This window comes from Dichomitus squalens (assembly GCF_000275845.1).
Source record: "Dichomitus squalens LYAD-421 SS1 unplaced genomic scaffold DICSQscaffold_15, whole genome shotgun sequence".
In the NCBI taxonomy this organism is placed as follows: domain Eukaryota; kingdom Fungi; phylum Basidiomycota; class Agaricomycetes; order Polyporales; family Polyporaceae; genus Dichomitus; species Dichomitus squalens.
Window position 1 is genome coordinate 388,827 of NW_006766897.1, and position 21,536 is coordinate 410,362.

At 54.4% G+C, this 21,536-nt stretch overlaps 6 protein-coding genes across 6 annotated transcripts; 4 read left to right on the plus strand and 2 right to left on the minus strand.

Annotated features, from left to right (window-relative positions):
- Positions 1–136: 136 nt before the first annotated feature.
- DICSQDRAFT_147314 (WD40 repeat-like protein) lies at positions 137–2,327 on the plus strand (the record flags this gene model as incomplete). The annotated part of the gene is made up of 9 exons (XM_007366004.1): positions 137–297; positions 354–419; positions 475–603; positions 665–854; positions 916–1,071; positions 1,134–1,326; positions 1,378–1,821; positions 1,882–2,069; positions 2,127–2,327. 9 exons carry the CDS (start codon positions 137–139, stop codon positions 2,325–2,327), a joined length of 1,728 nt encoding a protein of 575 aa, XP_007366066.1.
- A 2,787-nt stretch (positions 2,328–5,114) lies between these two features.
- On the plus strand, positions 5,115–6,366 carry DICSQDRAFT_60934 (Pkinase-domain-containing protein; the record flags this gene model as incomplete). Its single annotated transcript, XM_007366005.1, has 5 exons — positions 5,115–5,388; positions 5,444–5,792; positions 5,845–6,039; positions 6,094–6,228; positions 6,282–6,366. The coding sequence occupies 5 exons, from the start codon at positions 5,115–5,117 to the stop codon at positions 6,364–6,366; spliced, it is 1,038 nt and encodes a 345-aa protein (XP_007366067.1).
- A 123-nt stretch (positions 6,367–6,489) lies between these two features.
- On the minus strand, positions 6,490–8,084 carry DICSQDRAFT_170380 (uncharacterized protein; the record flags this gene model as incomplete). Its single annotated transcript, XM_007366006.1, has 5 exons — positions 6,490–6,555; positions 6,612–7,230; positions 7,295–7,561; positions 7,626–7,729; positions 7,785–8,084. The coding sequence occupies 5 exons, from the start codon at positions 8,082–8,084 to the stop codon at positions 6,490–6,492; spliced, it is 1,356 nt and encodes a 451-aa protein (XP_007366068.1).
- Positions 8,085–8,309: 225 nt separating this feature from the next.
- Positions 8,310–13,632, plus strand: DICSQDRAFT_86763 (uncharacterized protein). Its single transcript, XM_007366007.1, has 9 exons — positions 8,310–9,107; positions 9,159–10,731; positions 10,792–10,905; positions 10,958–11,098; positions 11,154–11,285; positions 11,341–11,466; positions 11,517–11,606; positions 11,663–13,327; positions 13,388–13,632. Exons 1-9 carry the CDS (start codon positions 8,676–8,678, stop codon positions 13,540–13,542), a joined length of 4,428 nt encoding a protein of 1,475 aa, XP_007366069.1. The 5' UTR covers positions 8,310–8,675; the 3' UTR covers positions 13,543–13,632.
- A 212-nt stretch (positions 13,633–13,844) lies between these two features.
- DICSQDRAFT_106351 (uncharacterized protein) lies at positions 13,845–18,856 on the plus strand (the record flags this gene model as incomplete). The annotated part of the gene is made up of 32 exons (XM_007366008.1): positions 13,845–13,996; positions 14,056–14,154; positions 14,215–14,586; positions 14,638–14,736; positions 14,788–15,114; positions 15,167–15,241; positions 15,303–15,373; positions 15,428–15,503; positions 15,555–15,576; positions 15,636–15,663; positions 15,719–15,792; positions 15,844–15,869; positions 15,928–15,999; positions 16,051–16,101; positions 16,156–16,176; positions 16,239–16,270; positions 16,319–16,440; positions 16,495–16,522; positions 16,586–16,692; positions 16,749–16,821; positions 16,883–17,167; positions 17,221–17,264; positions 17,320–17,423; positions 17,476–17,543; positions 17,594–17,687; positions 17,740–17,772; positions 17,826–17,884; positions 17,937–17,981; positions 18,036–18,049; positions 18,101–18,142; positions 18,194–18,424; positions 18,479–18,856. The coding sequence occupies 32 exons, from the start codon at positions 13,845–13,847 to the stop codon at positions 18,797–18,799; spliced, it is 3,267 nt and encodes a 1,088-aa protein (XP_007366070.1). The 3' UTR covers positions 18,800–18,856.
- A 1,075-nt stretch (positions 18,857–19,931) lies between these two features.
- DICSQDRAFT_106354 (uncharacterized protein) lies at positions 19,932–21,114 on the minus strand (the record flags this gene model as incomplete). Its single annotated transcript, XM_007366009.1, has 5 exons — positions 19,932–20,300; positions 20,356–20,523; positions 20,586–20,603; positions 20,667–20,798; positions 20,863–21,114. 5 exons carry the CDS (start codon positions 21,112–21,114, stop codon positions 20,064–20,066), a joined length of 807 nt encoding a protein of 268 aa, XP_007366071.1. The 3' UTR covers positions 19,932–20,063.
- Positions 21,115–21,536: the final 422 nt, after the last annotated feature.

Below are 21,536 nucleotides of genomic sequence, written 5' to 3' on the forward strand. Positions count from 1 at the left end.
TTTCATCGCCTACCGTCGACTCCTTACGAAGGACCTTAGTATCATATTCAAGCCTATAACTCTCGGTGCAATCTCTTGTGGCACCTTGTACATCTGAATGCTTGAAACACAGTGAATTAGCTGCAAGTCTCCCAACATGCGCTCGCCTTCTATAGATACTGTGCTCACAGCTTCTTCGCTACCCCCTTCACGGTTCCGGCCGTATGAATGGAAGGAGAGGCTCCTCTCGGTTTCTTACACCAAAGGAGGGCTTGACAGGGTCAAAGTTCTTGGTAGCGACGCAACCGGGCATACTGGGTGAGTGACACGTCCAATATATTCAATGCCGTACTAATCTTCTTCTACACTGGCAGTTGTGTGAACGCACTCTCGTGGGCCAAGGGAGGAGAGGTTCTGATAAGCAGTGGAGACGATGTAACGTACGTGCATCTCTTGGTCCGCGCGCTATGGATTTAGGCACTGAGGGCCGTATAGCGTCAGACTGTGGCGGATGGATAGAGACAACACACAGGAAGACTACCCCTTTAAATGCGACACGGTCATCCATACCGGGCACAGAGGCAATGTATTCAACGCTCAAATGCTGCCACATTCTTCTCGCATGTACGTGACCGCCGCCCCTCGATTGCTGGCTCTCTGTCAGATAGCCCCTGACCGTCCGCAGTGCGACGGTGTCCGGCGACAGCCAGGTACGCGTATTTGACCACGAGAAGGCGGCCGGGTCTCCTGGCAACAACGGCGAGACCGAGTACAGCACTCGGCAGGCTGCTATCCGCATCTTCCGATGTCACAGTGGGCGGACGAAGAGGATAGTCACTGAGGACAGCCCTGACTTATTTCTGACAGTATCGGAGGTGTGGACTTTTTTCTTCTCGACCGTCGTGTGAAGTTCACCGAGGCGTCTTTCCTTGTCAGGACGGGACAGTCCGCCAACACGACCTTCGCGTGCCTCATTCATGCCAAGGCGACGCTTGTCCTGCCCCATTAGTCGCGCTCAATTGCGAGCTTTCGACACTATCGCTTTCTCCCCTTACACCATATCAGTTCGTGGTGGCCGGAGAGTCACCCTACGTGAGTCTAGCCCCCTCCGCTTCGCTGCGGCGCTGAACTGCTCAGTGACCGCCGCGTTACAGGGCTACTTGTTCGACCGTCGACACGCAGGCCGACAGTTTGCTGAGGAGTGGGGTCAGCCACCGGACAGCAGCGAAGTGACAACATGTGTTCGAAGGTTTGGACGACATGGTCGCGGCAGCCACGAACGCAGAGGTCGTGAGCACATCACTGGTTCCCGGATGGCATCCAGCAACGGCCACGAAGTCTTGCTCTGTAAGCCCCCTTTGTATGTATTCCTTGTCTCTCGCTGATGCGTTTGTGCAGCATATAGTGCGGACGGTATATACCTCTATTCTACCAAGGACGATCCTGGAGTCACCAGCATGGCGAGCGGGGAGTCGTCAATAGTTCCGCCGAATAAGAAGCGTAGTCCGCCGCGAGATCGAATACAGGCTAGCAATTCGGAAGTCGAGCTGATGGAGGAGCGGTCCGCTCGCGACATTATGATGGAAGACGACATCGAGCGTATGCTATCTGAACATGTCTCACCTCCTCGAACAGCTGAGCAGGAACCGTTGCTTGGAGATGAGGCCGCAGATGAAGAAGATCCTGAAGCTCGGCTGGCTGATAACAATAGCGACGAGGAGGAAGATGAGGACATGGACGAAGCGGAAGAAAGGCAGGGGGATACTCGATACTCAAGCGTTCCCACTATCTTGCCTCGCGCACGTTTCTCGGGAATATGCAACGTTGAAACTGTGAAAGACGGCACGTCCTGCGTTTCATCGCACCTCTCTCAAAGGCACTTCAACTAACTTGTTTCGCCAGTCAACTTCCTTGGACCAAGGGACGAATATGTCGTCTCCGGTTCGGATGACGGTAACTGGTTCATGTGGGAGAAGGATACAGGCAGACTGCACGACATTCTAGAAGGCGATGGTTCAGTCGTCAATGTCATCGAGGGTCATCCATATCTTCCTTTGGTCGCCGTGAGCGGGATCGACTTGACGGTCAAGGTGCGCGATGAAATCACTTGTTCTTTCGACGCCGCTTTGACTAACGTAATCTTCTAGCTCTTTGCATCCACGCCCGGTCCGAGCCGGTTCTCAAGATTGGATAAGTCGGAGTCCATCATCAACCGCAATGCTCAAGCTGCGAGGCCGCGTCGGAGCGATCTATCGAGCCTCATCCTCTATTACCGACTCGCCCGGAGAATGGCGGAAGAAGGGGATGCCGGCGGTGGTGCGGATCTTCCGCAGTGCACTTTCCAATGATACGCCATTGTTTTGCTCTAGCTCTCCCATGAATTGTATTGTACCGTCTTGACTATCGATGTATACTACTATAGCACATTCAGAAATCAAAGGGCGTAGCGGCCATCCCTTTGGTTAAGGATAATGCTTGCATGAGGTCGCGCCATAGTGCTAGTCGGGAAGACGGCACGACGCACGCGGACGGCGCCGGTCGAAATAAGCCAGCTTGCAGTGGACCACCACGCTGATCTCATTCGCTTGGAGTGGTATCTGCCACGGTACGGACACCTCCGCTGTATAGTCCTGCTCAGATATACTTTTGGGCCAGGGGTGGGGTCGATAGGATAGCTGGTCTATGTTCAATGCCGGAATAGAGAAGTTTGCGAGTCGCGCTCTTCCGTTCCAAGCGGTGCTACAAGCTTTGGCCAGATCCATGACGTTGTCTTGGGCTTGAGTTTCTCCTTTCCCTCTTTGCTGCTGCCGGTGCTTGTATGCTTTGACTATTGCCGGCCCAAGCTCTCTACAGCAGTATCCGGCGCATTTTGCGAATACCTATTGTAAGTGCGGTGCATTCATATCGTAAAGCCGCTTTTGACACTAAACCTTCTGCCAACTGGCACGACTTCCCTGCTTCTCTCGCCTTCCGACCAGCAACGCAATTCTGAAGACGCATATACCTGTGTCTGTCTGATCGAGGGAAGACTGCGTTGCATAAAATTGAGCTCCTTGTAGGGGGAAACCCTTGACCTTTGACTCTGCGCCCGTCACGAACCACACGTAACGTGAGCGTCCCAGTCCGAACCAGCCGACGCTCTTTTGGCCTCTTACCATCACCTCGCCTTCGAAGTCGGTTAAGTTATAGTTGCATGAGCTCGACGAAGCGGCCACGACGACACAGCCCGGGATCCAACGAGGAACCCAGTGCAGGTTTGCATCACGAGTTCCTGTCAGCGAAGCCGCTCGCGCTCACTCTGCTCACACACCGAACAAGACCGCTACGCTCAACGTCTACCACGCTCACCACGACCCTCGCGCAACGATCACAACATGGGACGAGATGACTCAAGCTCACGCGGCCGCCTCGACGTCGACGACCGCTGGCGGATGAACAACTCGACTGACCGTTATTCATACGACCGCAGGGACGACCAGCGAAGGGGTGGAGACTCGCATGACGCACGGGATGGGGAGGGGTGGACAGGGCACGGCTACAACGACGTACGGTATTCTCCTTCTGCTGCTCGGCGGCTTGGAAGGCCACTGCACGTATTCAGCATCTTACTCCGCAGGATGCTCTGGGGTGGACACCAGCACGCCGTCGAGATGACCGTTCAGGCGGCTACGGTCGCTCATCGCAAGACGACAGTCATTCAACTCGTCATTCTCGCTACAATGACGATCGGAGAGATGATCGGAGAGAGGAGAACCCCAGAGAGTACCAGAGGGACAGCGGTTGGGAGTCTGTGCGGCCGTCCACGGGGACGCAGGGTCGGGGTGATGAGCCTTCGCGGGGCTTCTCTAGCCATGGTGAGTCCTCCAATCGGGAGGATCGTTCTTGGGAGCCGTCTGCGTCGTGGCATCCTGCCCGCCATGAAGGAGTGTCTGGCTCCGCGTCCAGTCAGCGGAGCCACAACGCAGGGAGCAAAACGAAGTCAAAAAATAAGGGCAATAAGAAGGGAAGCAGCAATCACAAGCAGCCGCCGCCTCAGCCGCATAAGCGCAGTTGGCGCGACGATGATAGCCAACTGAATAAGTGCGTTGTTTTATGCTTGGCTTCATTGGGGTCCTCATCGTCTATTGCTTACAGCTGGACTCGCCGGGAGCCTAGTTCCTCCAAGAAGACCGTGCCTCCACCTTCGACAGGGAAACGCCGGAGTCGTCGCTCAGTATCTCCTGGTCGTTCTCGCTCTCCCGCGGACTCGTATTATTCCCGTCGCTCCTACCGCAGTCGCTCACGTTCTCTCGACACTCCTAAGCGTCGGCGCCGGGATGACAGTCCACCTCGTGGTGGTCGCAGTCCCGGCTACTATAATAGGCAACGTGGTCGAGATGTACGCCTTGACCGGCGGTACTCTCGGTCCCCTCCATCATCACCACGAAGCACCAGTAGCCGTGGTCGTGGTAGGCGACGACACGGGTCGACCTCTAGCTACAGTCGTAGCAGGAGTCGCAGCCCCAGTCGGAGTCCTCGCGATCGTCCGAAGGCTGTCCATCGACTTCCCCAGGCGACATCTATTAAGGATATTCCTCTACCTAAGTTTGGTAATGGGAAGAAGAAAGGGAAGGGAAACAAGAACGCCAACACTAATGGGAAACTTTCCGACGTATGTCTTGCATCGTTAGACTTATTTTCCATGTTGCTTACCCGCAGCATAGCTTTTCCCTTCCTCTTCCCTTCCTGAGCGCCCCAATGCTTCCATGCCCCCGCCGAGGGCACGAACACCTCAGCGCAAGTCTTCGCCGCCGCCTACTCATCGCTCACCGGAAATACGGAAGTCAATCAGCGCGTCTGCCTCGAACTCTGGCAAGAAGGGTTTCAAACCCATCATCACCGCCAACAACTCACTCAAGCGATTCTTCCCGGGCGACGACGACGACGACGACGACGAAAGCCCTCCGGAAACATCGAAAAACTTTGCTCCTTCTACCTCCCGAACCGACTCTCCAGAGCTGCAGACAACTCGTCTCAACGACGATACTCCTGATTCAAGAGGTCGACCTCCATCACGACGGTCCTCTGTCGAAATGGAGGAAAGTCCTCGACAGACTCCACCTCGTCGCGAGACTCGGGGGCGCGACCCCCGTTACATGCCGAATCATCCAGTACCGAAACCACGGTCACAGGTACCCGAAGAACCCAAGGAGAAGCTGTATGTGGTTCTTGGTCATGTGGGTACGGGAACGTTCGGTAAGGTTTACAAAGCGAGCCACACTGCTACTGGGAGAATGGTCGCTCTCAAGCAGATCAAGATGGAGGGCGAGAAGGAAGGCTTCCCCGTCACGGCTATGCGGGAAGTCAAACTCTTGCAGTCGTTGCGACACGAGAACGTGGTGCGGTTGTACGAGATGATGGTGTCACACGGTGAGATCTTGCCCCAGCTGTTATAATATGCCCACGATGTTGACCACTTGCTCAGGCACGGTATACATGGTCATTGAGTACATGGACCATGACCTCAGTGGCATACTGCAGCAAACGCAATTTGTCTTCACTGACGCGCATCTGAAGTCGTTCTGCCGGCAGATGCTAGCCGGCCTGGCATACCTTCACCACAAAGGCGTCATCCATCGCGACATCAAGGGCTCGAATATCCTCGTTAACAGTCGTGGTGAGCTTAAGCTCGCCGACTTCGGTCTCGCGCGAGTATACCAGAAGCGCCGAAAGAGCGACTATACGAATCGTGTGATCACTCAGTGGTATAGGCCCCCCGAGTTATTGCTTGGTGCAACGGTGTATGGCCCGGAGGTCGATATGTGGAGTGCAGGGTGAGTCATTCTCGAAATTCCTCAGTGTTGTTCTGCTCTTACCCCAAGACAGGTGCATCATGCTTGAGCTATTCACGAAGAAGCCTGTGTTCCAAGGGGCGGATGAACTGCAACAGATCTACGTCATCTATAAAATCATGGGTACGCCGACAGCAGATACATGGCCTGGCGTCACGAGTCTTCCTTGGTACGAAATCTTCAAGCCCGGCGAGCCCATCCCCAATCGCTTCAGAGAACTGTTTAAGAAGTGAGTCCATATTTCCGGTATTGATGGTGAACTGTTTTGAACATTCTCCCCCAGGTGGCTGTCACCTGCTGGTCTTGACCTTGCGGAGCAACTACTGTCGTATAATCCCGAGCGTCGCATCACGGCCGTGCAGGCCCTCGAGGCGCCATACTTCAACCAGGAGCAACCACCTGCTGCGACGCCAGTGGGGTACGTCGCATCATCTCTTCTATCAATCTATTTGCTCATATTTTCACTTGTAGTTTGTCAAACCTCAAGGGAGAGTGGCATGAGATGGAAAGCAAACGTGAGCGCGACAAGAAGCGCAGGGCCGATGGTATGGAATAGAAGGGCATGTCACATCGCTCACACTCGTTAGTCGTGGATATTCGACTTTTGACAAGCTCTCCTGCATGGACCCCGTCTACACTCAATTGCTATCAAGTACATATAATACATTGCAATGCATATTCACGCTTGTACAGTCCCGAACGATACTAGCCCCGTTTCAGTGAGGTGTTGCACGATGGCCTCGACCTGCGAAGAGCGCCGCTCAGCGAAATTACAAGGGCAGTGAGCAGGACACCACTTACGTTGGCTCCCGTGAGACGAATCTGCATGTCCCATCGCTTTGTGAAGGATGCACCAGTATCCTCCTCAACCTGCTCAACGTCACCAAGACCTCCAGCCTTACCCTGTGCGCCATCATCCTCGCCACCGACGTCAAAGGAGATCAGCTTCTCGACCTGATCAATCGTGCCCTTAAGACGACCCTGCTCGATCATCTTCCGCGCCATCGTTTCCGCAGCACCAGGCGTAAGATCCAAGAGCGTACCAAGCCCTCGGAAGGTGATGTTATTGTACACCTTTGAGCTCGCAAGGAGGTTGTGTTCCATCACCGCCCGGTCCAACACGGTCGACGGGCCCTTCCGAGTGCTGATGATCGGGTCATTCGCCTCATCGTCATCGGCCGCCACGATGGACGCGAGGCGGTCATTGGATGAGATCTCGATCTGGGCGAGCTGGTGTGGCTTGAGCGTGCCCTCGAAATCCTTGATCTCGTTCGAGCGCAGGATGCGATCGCGGAACATTTTCTCCATGATACGGAACGAGGGCAGCTCCTGTGTGCGCTCGTCACGGCAGAGCGATGCGAGAACGCGAGAACGATTGGGACCTGCAGGTGCGAGGATTGCGCATGTCATCGCGGCCGAACTGTGCACGACAGAATGGTCAGAAACGACCCAGGGAAACGAAGGGGCGTTTAGCGTGCACATACAGCATGTGTTTGCGCTCCTCTTCGTCGATCTCGGGGATCCAACTCAATTCGTGGTATCGACTCGCCGCCTCGAGGAACTTGCGGCTGTAGTCGCTGATACGGGCTTGACAGAGCTTGAACGATAGAAGGGTCTCCTTGTCCGTCGAGGTGTGGGCAATCAATGCAGCGCGGTTGTAGAACCGCTCTGCTTGTACCGAGTCTTCGTCCTCTAGTAGTAGACGGACAATGCGCACGTACACGCGTAACTTCTCCGCGTCTGGGAGTGCTCTATACGCAACATGTCTCAGCTAACGTCTCAGCTAACGTCCACGGGGAATGAGTCTCGCCATACCTCTGACCGGAATCAAGGGAAATACCCATCAGCACACGTGCAGCCTCACTCCATTCCTCATCCTCCTCGTAGATATCCGCGAGTTGGAACCTCAGGGTGTTGACCTGACGGTATGTGCATAGGCGCCACAGCGTCCTTGGAATACGATTGCGTACTCACCTGCTCCTCATAGGTCACGATGCGCGGCTGGATGAGCTCGAGCACGTCCTTCACTATTGTCTTTCTCAACTGAGTTTCCTTGATCTTCCCTTCCGAGAGGGCTTTGACGAGCTCCGTAAGGACCAATCTGCCGATCACAAGGCCGACGCTTTCTTGCAGGACATTCTCGACAAGTAGATGGACATCCCTATCCAAGCCTGTTTGATCTTGCCGGGTGAGGAGTTCAGTAAGAAGGGCTTGGTAGCCAGCGGCCTTGTCTTTTTGATTGAGGGGAGCTAGCTGCGCGAGCCTGCTCTCCATTGTGGCGGACGATGAGGGCGAGTGGCTGAGACTCGCGATGTGGCTGAGAGGCGAGACGTATGTGGCACGTGCTCGACCCTCATTCCGGATTCGTACCTTGCCCAGATATGGACAAGACTACCCTGGAGTGCGGGACTTGGAAGCGGTACCGGCGGAGCGCCCGGGATACCATGGCCACCGGTTATTTCGGTAAGTAGTACAGTACTTGGCTGCGACGTCGCCCGCCCGACTTTCTTCGTCCATCCTACGCTCGTCCCAGGCAGGTCCGGGGGTTTAGCAGAAAGCAGGCTCAATTCATCTGTTATATCCTCCACGGCCGCCAGGATTGCCACGGTCGCCCTGGAGATCTGTACCGGCTACTGATTGCTGTGATCCAATCACTGTCTGACATACACTCCCTTATACATATCCCTCACAGCCCGGACTTGCACCTTCTGCGCTTTCTCCTTCTTGACCTCTTCCTTCGTTTTCCCGGCTGCCTAAGCTGCCGCGGCTTGCCTGCCGCCTATCTCACCTTTCCAGCTGCAAGACAGCGGTTTCCCGACCTCCTCCGTTCTCTCGTCCAACTCTACTCTCGTACAGTCTGCGCTAATGTCCCATCTCACCGCGCCCATGCCTCACCAGGGGCCGCAAGCTCCCAAGCCATATTTATACGACCTCCCGCGCCCAGCTCATCCTCTCACCCCGCCGGACACAGACTACGAGACGCCTTCGAACCAGGTTCCCCCTGCGCCGAACATGACTGGACTGGAGATGGACCCCTTGCCTCATATGCCATCAGGGCTCGACTCCCCCTACGCATCGCCCTACGGATCCCTCCACAGGAAGAAGCCTTCAGTGACTTACGTCCATTCGGGCCTCCGTGAGGCAAGAGAGCGAGTCGTGCAAAGGGGTCTCAGGTGGTTGGTCGTCGTGGTGCCTCCTGCCTCGTTCGCTAGGGAACACGGACACCTGGGACACACACTTTCATCCGGCCCCTCCCGTCGCCTGTCAAATGGGTTGCTCATGCCCTTGTATCCCAGTGTACGTCTCTTTTTGGCATGTTCCTCAGTGACTTACTAACACGGCGTGAAGTTATCAAGTCAGCTTGGCGCTATCGCGCGTGAATTCAGCTTTCCCAGCATCTCAGGATTGTGTGTTTACCTGCACACGAGTCATGGCGGTATCTCCCTGACACCACGCGTATCGGACGACTCTTGGCCCATGCTCTGGAGCCATTTGTTCGACGCCCGGTCCCCGTCGCTGCCAATCCAGCAGCTGCCCATCAGCGGCCAAATAGAGTTCGACATTGACCTGACAAAAGCGCGCTGGTATGACTCTTGGATAGCCTCGTCTCGTCGCGACTTCGTCGATGTCCCGCAGTCCGTAACGCCATCACGCGCGCAGTCCATCTCCCATTGGCGACACGACAGCCAGACCTCCAACAATGAGCCCCTCGACGACCAGACGGACGCAGTTTCCGTGGCTCAGCAAACGACAGCGAAGGGTCGTAACATCAAGAAGCTGTCTCTCTTGGACCGCTTTGACACGATGTCTGTCAGGTCCGGCTCAAAGTTGGTGCCTAGGGATGAGTCTCCGCCGAGCCAGTCTGGGAGGCAGCTCACAGCCCAAGCGCTCTCCCCCATCGTCCAAGAGGATGAGCCCCTGACGGCTAAGAAGGCAATTGACAGCCGAGTGCAGTCCTGGCGTATGAGCGCGACTGCGGCAGCCCGGAGTCCCCTGGCTTTCACCGGACAAACGAGCCTGGACCCTGTGAATATGCCCAACACCATGACGGATCTTCCCACCGCAAGCGCATCGGAGTTCGAGCTCAACCTGGATGACTATACGTGGTCTGTCTCCTCCGTAGGACCTCCGGATTATGATGTGGAGTCTCTGGATTCCTGGGAGCGCACTCACTCGGTCCACCTCGATCGCAGGGGCGAGGGTTCGGTGTGTCTCACGCCTTCTATCTGCACATCCTTCGGGCCCGACGACGACTTTGTGCCGTTTTCACCGGTGTCCTACATATCCCGTCTTCCGTCCCCGGACCTCGCATGGCGTATGCTTGAGGATGTTCCCCCGACTCCGACCACTGCAACCAGTTGGGGTGCACCGCTTGAGTGGCCTCCTTCACCCGTTGCTTCATCCTATACTCCTTCGATAGACATCGCTCACAGATTCCTGTCCAGTGCGCCTGTGACCCCTACAACTGCTACGTCGTGGGGCGCCCCCTCGTCCTATCCTCCTTCTCCGGCCATGATTTCCCGCGTGCCCTCTCCCGACCTCGGCCACCGTGTTGCTACCAGTGTCCCGAGTTCTCCTAGGACCAGGAGCGCAGCTGACCCTCACTATGCATTGAGCGTGCCTTACTTGGATGCAAGTGTCTACCGCTTCGCCGTCCCCTACTTTGATGCGTCGCGTGAGCAGGTTGCAGGGCATAGACAGGCAGAACGCATGACCCGCTTCGTCTTCCCGCCCCCGAAGAAGGCGCGGCGTGTTGTCGAGGACGAGAAGCCTACTGCCTCGCCTGGCTACCCCACTCTAGACATCTACCCGTCGGTCTACCCCACGTTCGACATTTATCCGGCTCTTCTGACTCTGGATCATCGCAAGCTCGGCACTCCTGCCGTCAGCCCCGGCGCGGCTTACCCCGCATTCGATCTTTGTGAGTGGTTACTTTTCTGTATTCCAACGTCTAGTGCTGATCGGGTCTCGTTCACCCCAGACCCGGCTGTATATCCGTCGTTCAATATCTATCCGGCTGTTGTCAGCTTGGTGACTTCAGAAGTCAAGGAGCTCCCCGCTCGTCTCTCGGCATCGTACCCAAACATCGTGATCTGTAAGTAGTGACTCTTGAATCGCCCGGTGTGACTCTGATCCGTGCTCCATAGATCCTGCTGTTTATCCACACTTGACTATCTACCCTATGGTATCTCAGAACACTGTTGTCAGTAATGCTGTAGACAAGCGCTCGGCTTCCGTTGTCCCTGTCCTCCTGCCTCTGTCATCTGGTTATCCGGATTTCAATATCTGTACGTTCAATGTTTCGCATGTCTTCTATGTCGGAAGTTCTTACAGTCTCTACAGATCCCTCTGTTGGCTATCCTTGGTCCGTGTACGAGATTTACCCGAAGGTCGATGCTCCTCCCACTGCTGCAGTTGCTTCGCTCCCTGGCATACCTATCCGCCTTCAAGCGACGTATCCTGCTCTCGAGATCTGTGAGTGCTCACACTTTACAGCAAATCTTCTCTGCTTACGTGATGTTCATCATAGATTCTCCTGTGTATCCCTACAGCCTCGAGAGGATCTACCCTTCGGTTGTTGCAAAGGACGTCCCCTTGGTGCGGTCTTTTGATGTATCAGTTGGCGTGGCATTGCAGTACCCGGTCTTTACTATCTGTAAGTGTCATGTTTACTTGAGCGAGCATTGCAAACTCATCATTTGTCAGATCCTGCGGTGCTCGTCCGCAATGTCCCTAAGACGACGCTCGACGCCACTAGCACATTTGGGGAGAAGGTATATCCCGCGTTTAACATTTGTGAGGAGCTCTGCTTGCGTGTTACTAGTGTTAGTCAGACTGAACCTGTGGAACAGATCCGGCTGTCTACCCCTGGAGTGTGTACGAGATCTACCCCGCCGTCCACAGGAGCAACGATTTCAAGGAGAACACCGGCGTCTTGAAATTGGCTGCCCAGTACCCCGCCTTTGACATATATCCGTCTGTATATCCGTACAGCCTGGAGGTTATCTACCCAACAGTTGCCTTGGAACGCATCGTTTCCGGTCGGTCGGGCATTCCGGTGGAGCTCGCAGCGGTGTACCCGAACGTTTGCCCTTACCCCCCGGTCTACCCGCATTTCGCTATCTACCCTGTGACTTCCTCGGCGGAGGGGTCAGTTATCGAAGTCTCGCTGCGCGACACGCAACTTATGAACTCGCAATACCCCTACCTCGTCATTTACCCGGCGGTATACCCCTTCATGGAGATCTACCCGGGGTCTTGGGGTCCGCCTGCTCGAGCTTCTGCGTTGCTCCCGTCGCAGAACCAGGCTGTGCGGAGGAGGAAGCCGACTTACACCCACATGGAGCTTCGTGCGCAAGTTGCTGCTCAACTTGCATCCACGTCCGTGCCTCAACCGAGGAAGCCCAGATACACTCACATGGAGCTCCGCGCTCAAGTCCTTGCTGCCGCGGCACGGTCCTTTCCTCGTACACCGGCAATTCTCCCCGCACGGACAGTTCCTGCCCCGGTCCCGGCATTCCCACCTACGCGGGTACTCCCCCCTGCACCGGGTCCTCCCTCTGCCCGGGCCATATCGCCTAGGGTCGTCTCTCCCGTGCCTTCTACGTCGATGTCGGTATCACCCTCTGGTCCTAGAGTTGTATCGCCTGCCGAAAGGTTCATCTCACCATCGCCAGCTGCGTACCCAACCCCCACCGCGACTCCTGCACCTGCAGCCCTATCGAGCCCAGAATCTGTACCTTCTCGTCCACGGCCCCCTCAGATGGAACTTCGTGAAGACAACCACGCCCAAGAGCACATTGATATCCCTGCGATAGTCGCTGTTGAACCAAGTCCTGTCGCCTCTGACATAGACCCCGGCTCTCCAGTATTGTTCGAGATGGTGACAGTTCCGACGTCTGCCCCAGTGAAAGCCCCAACGCCGTCGCCATCTGAGCCGGCAGCTCCTGCAGCTCCCATCCTTGTTCGTTCTCGCTCGCGCTCGGGTACCGTGAGCGCACGACCAGCTCCACCGTCCGGAGCACCCCGACCCCTGGGTGCTCGTCCTGTTTCCGTGGTCCAGCCGCCCTCGTCTGAGCTGCCCTCTGTCCCTTCCGCTCAGCGTTCTCTTAACCGTCTCTCCGGCCTCCCGGCCCATCCCGCGGTCAATCGACGCGTTTCATCCTCAGTCGGTCCCAGGCCAATGTCTACGTTAGGTCCGCTTCCCCCTCCGCCTCAGGCACCGCCAGCGGGCCCCATCCCTCCGCCGCCGTTGGCTCGTCGGCAGAGCATGATGAGCCCTCTGCGCGAGGAACCGTCCCTCGTCAAGACGCGTTCACCTCAGCTTCCTTCACCACCTGAGGAGTGGCAGATGGGCTTCCGAACACCCACGGAGACCATTTCGCCAGTCTCGTCCTTAGCGAGTGGAAATAGTGATTTGAGCAGGTCAAAGACAATGCCCACTCGCGCGGCGCCACGTGGTCCTAGGAGCAGCACGCTGATTTCGGAGCGAGCGAAGGCGTTTGATAACCCCAATGGTCAGTATCTTGTCCTTTTGTCCTCAGTCACAAGCACAAAACCTGACTTACTTATCTAAGTTGTACCGAGTCCAAACGGGGCGCTCAAGTTAAGCATGGCGACGTTGGCCGAGTTCCCGGCTCCTCCTCCACCGCCTCTCCCCTCTTCTGCCAGCCCTAGCCGGACGCCGACGTCGGTCTCAAAGTTGGATAGGTCAAAATATCCGTTTGCGTGAACTTGATGTTCGTGACACATACTGTCCGGTGCTTTTAGACGTTAGCGCACCTGTGTACTTATGAGTAGTTTATTATATTATGTCTTTTCGTATGCGTACATACATCTACAATCGGAAAGCGGAGGGTGTTATGCTAACGAGACGAGCGAGGTTGCTACGGGGATATGAGCGCCTGTGGGACGACGGGAAAGTGGCGTGGGTAACAAGAGTACACGGACACGTGTGTGCAAGCGCGTCGCGACGCGTCGAGACTTCCTCGGCCTTTCTCATCTCATCTACCACTCCGTTGATACCTCGAACCCATGCCTGCCTTCGTAGACCCCGTCGCCCCTAGCTCGAACAAGCGCAAGCACGACCAGCACGACTCAAACTATGCGAACCGCAAGCGACTAGCGGTGGCCGATGATTCTGGCGTTTCGACTATGGAGGGGGATCAATACTGGATGGTACAGTGGTAAGTTATGACACTGTCTAGACAAACCCGAACCTTAGTAGTGAATTACTGCTTTGAAGGCGCAATCCACAATACAAGAAGCACAAGACATGGGACGGAGACGCAGTGCTTGTGGTTAGCGGTCATAAATGCACGCTATACGACTCTGATAACAGGCAGTGAGTCTTCGCCTTGACCTTGATCTTCATAGTTCCAACGATTTGTTGCGTGTACATCAGACTGGCGAGCGGGAAGCCATATGGCATTGAAGGGACACACAAGCTTGCAGAAGGCGTGGAGTTCACGCTGGGAAGCAAGGAGATCGAGATCGACCACCAATTAAACAGACAAGACTTCCTGTCGGGACGGTGCTTTGGTAGAGGAGGCATATCCGATACCTCCGTGTCAACATCTCGCCCCAGTGCGGTGAAGCAGTTTGTCCCGCTCAAACCGAAGACCTTGAACGGTGTAAAGAACCCCGCATATATCGTGCCTTCGGTGACCGAGAAGGAGAAACGGAGCAGTGTCGACTTGGAACCAGTCGGCCTCGTGACTTCCTCGAAATCTGGGCAGAGTACGCCTGCTCGAGAGTCATACTGGACTGCGAATTGGTAAGAGACATCTACATGCAAGTCGCCCAAATGCGGACTGAGCTTTTATAGGCGCAAACCGCAGCAGAAGAAGCACAAGACTTGGGATGGTGATGGTTTCGTCATGCATGAGGGGGAGAAGCTGACGTTGCTCTCCGACTCTGGTTTGGTGTAAGTGGCACTAACGTCGCTGGAACACGAAACTCATCAACGCGATCATAGCATGGGAAGGAGGAAGTGGGATGGCCTCCCGTTGTACAGCAGCTACCGGACTTTCATTGGCAACCGGGAAGTTGAGCTGGACAACGAGATAGCTCGCTCAGAGCTCCCCGCCGTCGTTGGCACCAGCATAGAACCACTCGTTGACCCGGAGATCAGAAGCCCCCCTGCCTCGCAAGCTCGACCATCTTTCTTAGTCGATGTGATCAGATCTCCTCAACAGGGCTCGAGTTCTGGTCCATCCGTCAACTCACCTGCGTCGGCCAAGAAGTTCATCCCTCCTTCATCCTTCTACGGCACTGGCTCTAAGCCAAAGCCGAAGGGACCGCTGTATGCGTTCGCATACTCCACCGTTTGTTCTCTCTGACTAGAGGGTCCGTAGACACGATCCGGATGCACCTGGTGCCGTAGTGATGAAAGCACCAAGTAAAGAGCACCAAGCGAAGTTCAACAAGAAGTCAGTACAATTCACTCTTTCGGATCTGCGCATCTCGTTCACTTATTGCTTGCGTTTGCAGGAAGTTGCATGTGCTACCTGTTGTGATTGATCCTATCCTCGCCCGGCACCTCCGACCACATCAGAAGGAAGGCAAGCTGATTATCTTCCTAAAGTGTTCGATAATGCTCTCAACTATACGCCTAGGTGTGCAATTCCTTTATGAGTGTGTCATGGGTCTACGCAAGCACGAGGGGCAAGGATGTATCCTCGCCGATGAGATGTGCGTTGACAGAGCTTCTTCTCGTATTCACTAAAGCTCACAATCTAATAGGGGTATGGGCAAGACTTTGCAGGTGAGCAAAACTCACATGTCGTCACTTCTTCTAAGGAGTCCTCACAATGCGCTATCAAGACAATCACGCTTGTCTGGACGCTGCTGAGTGCGCTTCGGAAAGCTCCCGAGCCGGTACGCCTGATTCTGAAATCCCGCTATAGAGCAGAATCCCTATGCCGGCGCTGGCTCTGTGGTGGGCAAAGTCCTCATCGTCTGCCCCGTGTCCTTGATCAACGTAAGCGAACCTGATCCTCGGCTTCAGGATGGCACTGACATTACGCCGTAGAACTGGAAGACTGAGTTTCATAAGTGGTATGCCATCGGCGCATCTAGTACTATGGCACAACTCGCGCTGATGGGGTTTTTGCAGGCTCGGCAGGGATCGTATCGGAATATTCACAGGCGACAAGGATAAGAACACCATCAAACAATTCCTTAACTCGTGCGTATGCAGATTTGGCTCCGTGTTGCTTGTCTGCTCAAACAGTCTTAGCAAAACACACCAGGTCCTGATCATAGGATACGAGCGACTACGCACAGTAATGTGCGTGCTGTAAAACCTCTACACTTTGCTGCTCCAGAGCTCACCCATGCCCAGTTCCGACCTAGCATACTGCCAGTAAGGAGCATGATCATGTACCAGGCGTAACAAGTCCTCACAAGCTCTTACTTACTTTCCAGGCCACCAATTGGTCTTATAATCTGCGATGAAGGTACGTTGTGCGGATTCAGTACAAATCATAGCTAACCTGGACTGAAAGGGCACCGGCTCAAATCGGCCAATAACAAAACTTCTACCATGTTTGATGCTCTGCGAACGCCGCGAAGAGTGATTCTCTCGGGTACCCCGATTCAGAATGAGCTTAGCGAGTTCCACGCGATGGTCAGACCTCTAGCCGTCGCTTGCACCAGGTACCCTCCACTGACATTGTCGTAGGCGGATTTCTGTAATCCGGGTCTTCTTGGTAAGCCTTAAGCTTACATTTTTTGTGCTGTATTATCTAAAGGCCTTCGTTCGCTACTGCTAGATGACTATAGCACGTTCAAGCGAGTTTACGAAACTCCTATCTTGAAAAGCCGTGCGCCAGGTTGCAGTGCGAAGGAAGCTGAACTGGGTGAAGCACGTTCTGCGCAGGTACGTCGGGAGCGAGAGCTGTATAGTTTCGTCGTCTCACATCTCGGTATTTGAAGCTATCGACTATCGCAAGAAGCTTCGTCCTGCGGAGAGACGCGACTATTTTGAAGAAGTACCTGCCTCCGAAACGTATGTTACTCTCTGACGCTTTGTCCAATTATTGCCAACATGCGACACGTCCTCTCCATAGACGAATACGTCGTATTTGTTACACCGACAAAGTTGCAGTTGTCTATCTTCGAGAAGATCTTGTCCCATGACAAGCTCGACAGCCTCGTCAGAAACTCCACCGCGGAGTCGCTCGCCCTCATCAACATACTCACAAAAATCAGTAACAGTCCCATCCTGCTGAAGGCGACTGCAGATCAAGCGAAGCTCAAGGGGCAGGAAGGAGCCGACGTGAAGCGCAATGCCATCGAAGAGGCGCTTCAGTTGTTACCTGAAAGGGCTCAAATAGAGGACGTGTCTCTAAGCGGTGAGTTTCCCTAGTGCTGTGCTCCTGCATGTCGCCTGATGTAGCGATCTCAGGGAAACTGTCCGCCCTTGCTACTTTGCTTCGTGCACTTCGCAAGGTTTGTCACGTATCCCTTCCATGAGGATGCATCGTTTATGGTGGTCCGCTCGCAGCACACGGAAGAGAAATGTATCATAGTATCACACTACACGTCCACGCTCAACATTATAGAGGCTTATTGCAAGACAAAGTCATATACATACCATAGACTGGATGGGTAAATTGCCTAGTTGCACCCTCTTTCGCCCATGCTGAAGGATCGCCGGCAGCAATACCCCGGCACCTAAGCGTCAAGAATATGTCAACGACTTCAATAGGTCTTCGCAGGCGAAGCGATGTAAGAGGCGCGCCTTTTCTCTGTCGAATCGTGCTGATTTGAGGCTACAGTCATCTTCCTGTTGAGTTCTAAGGCGGGCGGTGTTGGGTTGAATCTCATCGGCGCTTCACGACTCTGTCTGATTGACTCGGACTGGAACCCAAGGTAGGTAACTCTGGCATCCACAATCATTGCACGTCTAACAATTTGGGCACAGTCATGACTTACAGTCGATGGCTCGTATTCATCGGTGCGCCGTATTTCGATCGCCGTATGCTTTCGCTCGCTGATGTTCCCTTCCAGCGATGGGCAGAAACGACCCGTGTACATTTACCGATTCCTCACCACCGGTGCTATCGATGGTACGTGTATTGCGCTCATCAATCCTGGACGGGCTTGCGAATCGTGCTATAGAGAAGATCTATCAGCGTCAAGTGACCAAGCTAGGTCTAAGCGATTGTGAGTCCTTGTAAATGTTTCCGCATCACTCCAATTGACACAAGTGGTCCGCAGCGTTAATGGGAACTGTATGTGTCTCCTCTTATGTCCCTTGATGACTGTTCTGAAGTTGCACACAGGGCTCTTCGGAGTCAAAGTCGGATTCATTCACTCGCAAGGATGTAAGCAGTCTGTGGTGTCATACTTCTTCAGTCCACTCATCCACCCCATAGCTATTGGACATTTTCACTATACATCCGCACACGGCATGCAATACACATGATCTACTGGATTGCCCTTGCGAAGCATCCGATCACATTACAGAGCGAGCTCAGGGAGTCAACATAGATGATCTGATGGAAGATGCCATGAATTCTTCTGGTGACGAGGATGAAGATCCGATCAAGGGCTTCATGGCTGCATCCCAGGTCAAGCAAGCAGATATTGATAAGGTGGACCGAGCGGTATGTAATCTGCGGTGTTTTCACCAACCTCAGAGGCTCACATGTCTTTTCCAGTATATGAAACAGAAGCGTACTCAACTTGCAGCTCTCGGCGAGTGGACGCATATCAATTGTCTCCAGCCAGGTGCCGCGGACCGCGTGGAAGATGACTTGCTCACGCATCTCATATACTCCCCCGAAACTGCCAAAGATCGTGACACCACAGGACCCGCTCAGTCGTTGAAGGATCGCCTGTTCGAAGCGGCAGACAAGATCATGGCGTCTGATGATCATCTGTCGCGAGCTATGCTACCTGGCGGCGCGGTGTCCTTCTTATTTGAGCGCAGCACGAAGACGAGCTTCGGTGATGACAAGGAGACAGATGGAGACAGTTAGATATGCCCACATGATGCCCAACCTGTGCAAAGATCCACGCGACTGCTGTATCATATAATATGCCCATTCCATATGCTTGAACGTGCTAGAATACCGACTAGTCCGAGGAGCCGCTTGAATCATGAAGCGTCACAATGTTCGCCTTCTTAAGCCCCCTCTTGCGAGCAGGAATGCCCTTCTCGTAAGCTCCTGTCTCACGCTCTCGCTGCACGCGGGTGGCGACGGACTTGCGATCGTCAAGAATCTGGTTGTACAACTACAATCCAACAAACCAATCAGCGACGTTGCAGCTCTCACTTCAGAATCATCATACCTTCTCAACAAGCTCTTCTTCCTCTTGTTGTTCCCTCTCTTTGCGCTTCTCCTCTTCCTCGTACTTCTTCATCTCGCGTTCAAGGATCTCCTCTATCATTGAAGCGCCCACACGCAAGCCATTGTGCGTCCTTGCAGAGTACACATAATAGCTTTCGAAGTTCTCCGCCTATATCAGGAGGATGTCAAGACTTTATGAAAACGGTGTGAAGAGGTGAACGGCTTACTTTCTCCCGAAAGCCTAACTGGGTGAACACCAAATCAACCTCACATCTATTGAGAGAATCGAGCGGCGAGCACTCACGTCCACTACGAGTTCAAGGACTCCTTTAGGCTCCACGATCAGACTTTTGATCTTGTTATTATTGAGTTTGAACTTGCGAAATCTTAGCTCTTCGGGCTTTCTCAAAATGTTACGGGAGATCTGGAGCACAGTCTGCCCGAAGAAAAATAGGTCAACTTCTAGCGCACATATGTCATTGGTGCAGAACAAACCTTGAGGGACTCGAACGCCTGCGGAGGTTTATTCGCTGTGATGATATAGTCTACTCTCTTCCGGAAGTCCTGTCTACTACGATGCTCCTCGTCATGAGGCATATAGAGGACCTGCGAGGGTGTCTTGTCCCTCAGCGCCTTGTTGCGCTTCTCCGCCGCTTCTAGTAACGCCTTTCTATCCACAGTAGCCATGGTCAACGGGAACGCTTAAAGCAGAGTAGAGGATCGAGGAAAGGATCAGCTATAGAACACGGGTACCAGCCTTCTTATAAGTCGGGGGGTGGGGCACCTTCTTGAGCTTCTGGGAAGCCTCGTGGTTGGTGCTGCGGTAACGTTCAGACTTTACGCCCTTACAGTAGAGACACAACACAGCATTGTACATAGCATTCCTAGAAAACACGTGTAGAGCTACAGATTCAAAGGCAGTCCTGAGATTCGTGACGTTTGAACACATCGCTTACTCCTCGTCCCCTTCGTCATCATCTGTCCGGGCTCCGTCTTCCTCTGGTTGGACGACGTCGCCAGACAAGGTGTTGCCGGACCCTGGCATCCGTCTCTTCGGACGGTTGTCCTCGACTTCGGGTTCTGGAGATAGACCCGCAGCACGTCTTGCCGCAGCTGCCGCGCGTGCTGTTCTTTCTCGTTCATCTGTGATCGCCCTGCCCTTCCTGTCATCGTAAAATGCCTGCTTGACCTGTAGGACGAGCGGTGAGCTTTGGCGGGGTATCGACTGGTGCCACCTAGACTACCTTCGCTTTAGCAGCCTCTTCTGCCGCTTTCTCTTCGGCTCTCCTGCGCGCTGCCCGTTCTTCCTTGGGGAGCTCACGGTCGAGGGCCTCTTTGATCATGGCTGCACCGATCTTGAGGTCGTTCATTCGTCGCTTGTTCCAAATGTAGAACGGCTGAAAGTTTTCGACCTATCGAATAGTCGATGAGTTCGGTGGTGCACGTACCCTGGATGCCTGATAATCCTACACACCTGTGGCGCGAAACCAATCTAATATGATTACACGGACTACTGTCAGGAAGTGTCAGACGGCGTAGATAAGATACTACTCACCGCGACCGCATACTCCAAGGTACCCTTCGGCTCGACGAGCAGACGGTTGATCGTAGAATTTGTCGGCTTGAACTTCTGGTACTTCGGGTCATCCGGATGGGCGATGATATTCTCTGCCAGCTTCAGCAGCGTCTGCGGATGACACACAGATTATCATCCAGTTCAATTGCACGAGGAGGACTCAAGATGTATGTACTTGCAGAGATTCGAGCGCAATGTGTCTAGGATTTGGGCGCAAAATGCCAGGGTCGATCAGTCTCCTGAACTCCTGCCTCTTCTCATGATTTCCGTCGAATGTCGCGTTCGACGATGCGGCAGCGGCTCTCTCCCGCTCTGCTTGAAGTCTGCGTTCAATGGCAGCCGCCACCTCGTCGTGATCAGGTCGGGTAGCTCGAGCTTGTGCATAGGTAGTTCCTGGGTGCACGTCTTCAGCCTCAGTAGGATCCATGCTTGTTCCCCTTTTTACTAGGTATGCAGCGATAGAAGTGTGATAGTAGGCTAAGAGAGTGTGTAGTGTTATTCTGTGGACCTCGGGGATCCGGAGATGGTACGAGTGTAGCCACAGAGGGCTCCCGCGGGCCCGCATACCACTAGCGTCTAAGACCTTCCGTCATTCCCGTGCACCGGCCCGCAGCGCCGCTGTCACGGCGGGCAAAGCGCCAGGCTCCAAGCAGAGAAATCTGTGCGGCAATTACGGGCAACGCAACCTGACCCTAGCATTTCCAGTGGGCCTTTGTATCCCTCTTTGTGATTTGGAAAATCTTATGGGCACGTTGCATCGCCCGTATATTTAGCGTAGATTTCCTCACCTGGACCATCGCGCTTTGCCTGCCGTGTGTGTCCATCCCGACCGGCCTCTGCAGGCATTCG

Coding starts and splice junctions, on each gene's coding strand:
- DICSQDRAFT_86763 (XM_007366007.1), top strand. CDS start 8,676: ATGTCCCATCTCACCGCGCCCATGCCTCACCAGGGGCCGCAAGCTCCC. Junction 10,732..10,791: donor TTACCCCGCATTCGATCTTT/GTGAGTGGTTAC, acceptor CGTTCACCCCAG/ACCCGGCTGTATATCCGTCG. Junction 11,467..11,516: donor GTACCCGGTCTTTACTATCT/GTAAGTGTCATG, acceptor ATCATTTGTCAG/ATCCTGCGGTGCTCGTCCGC.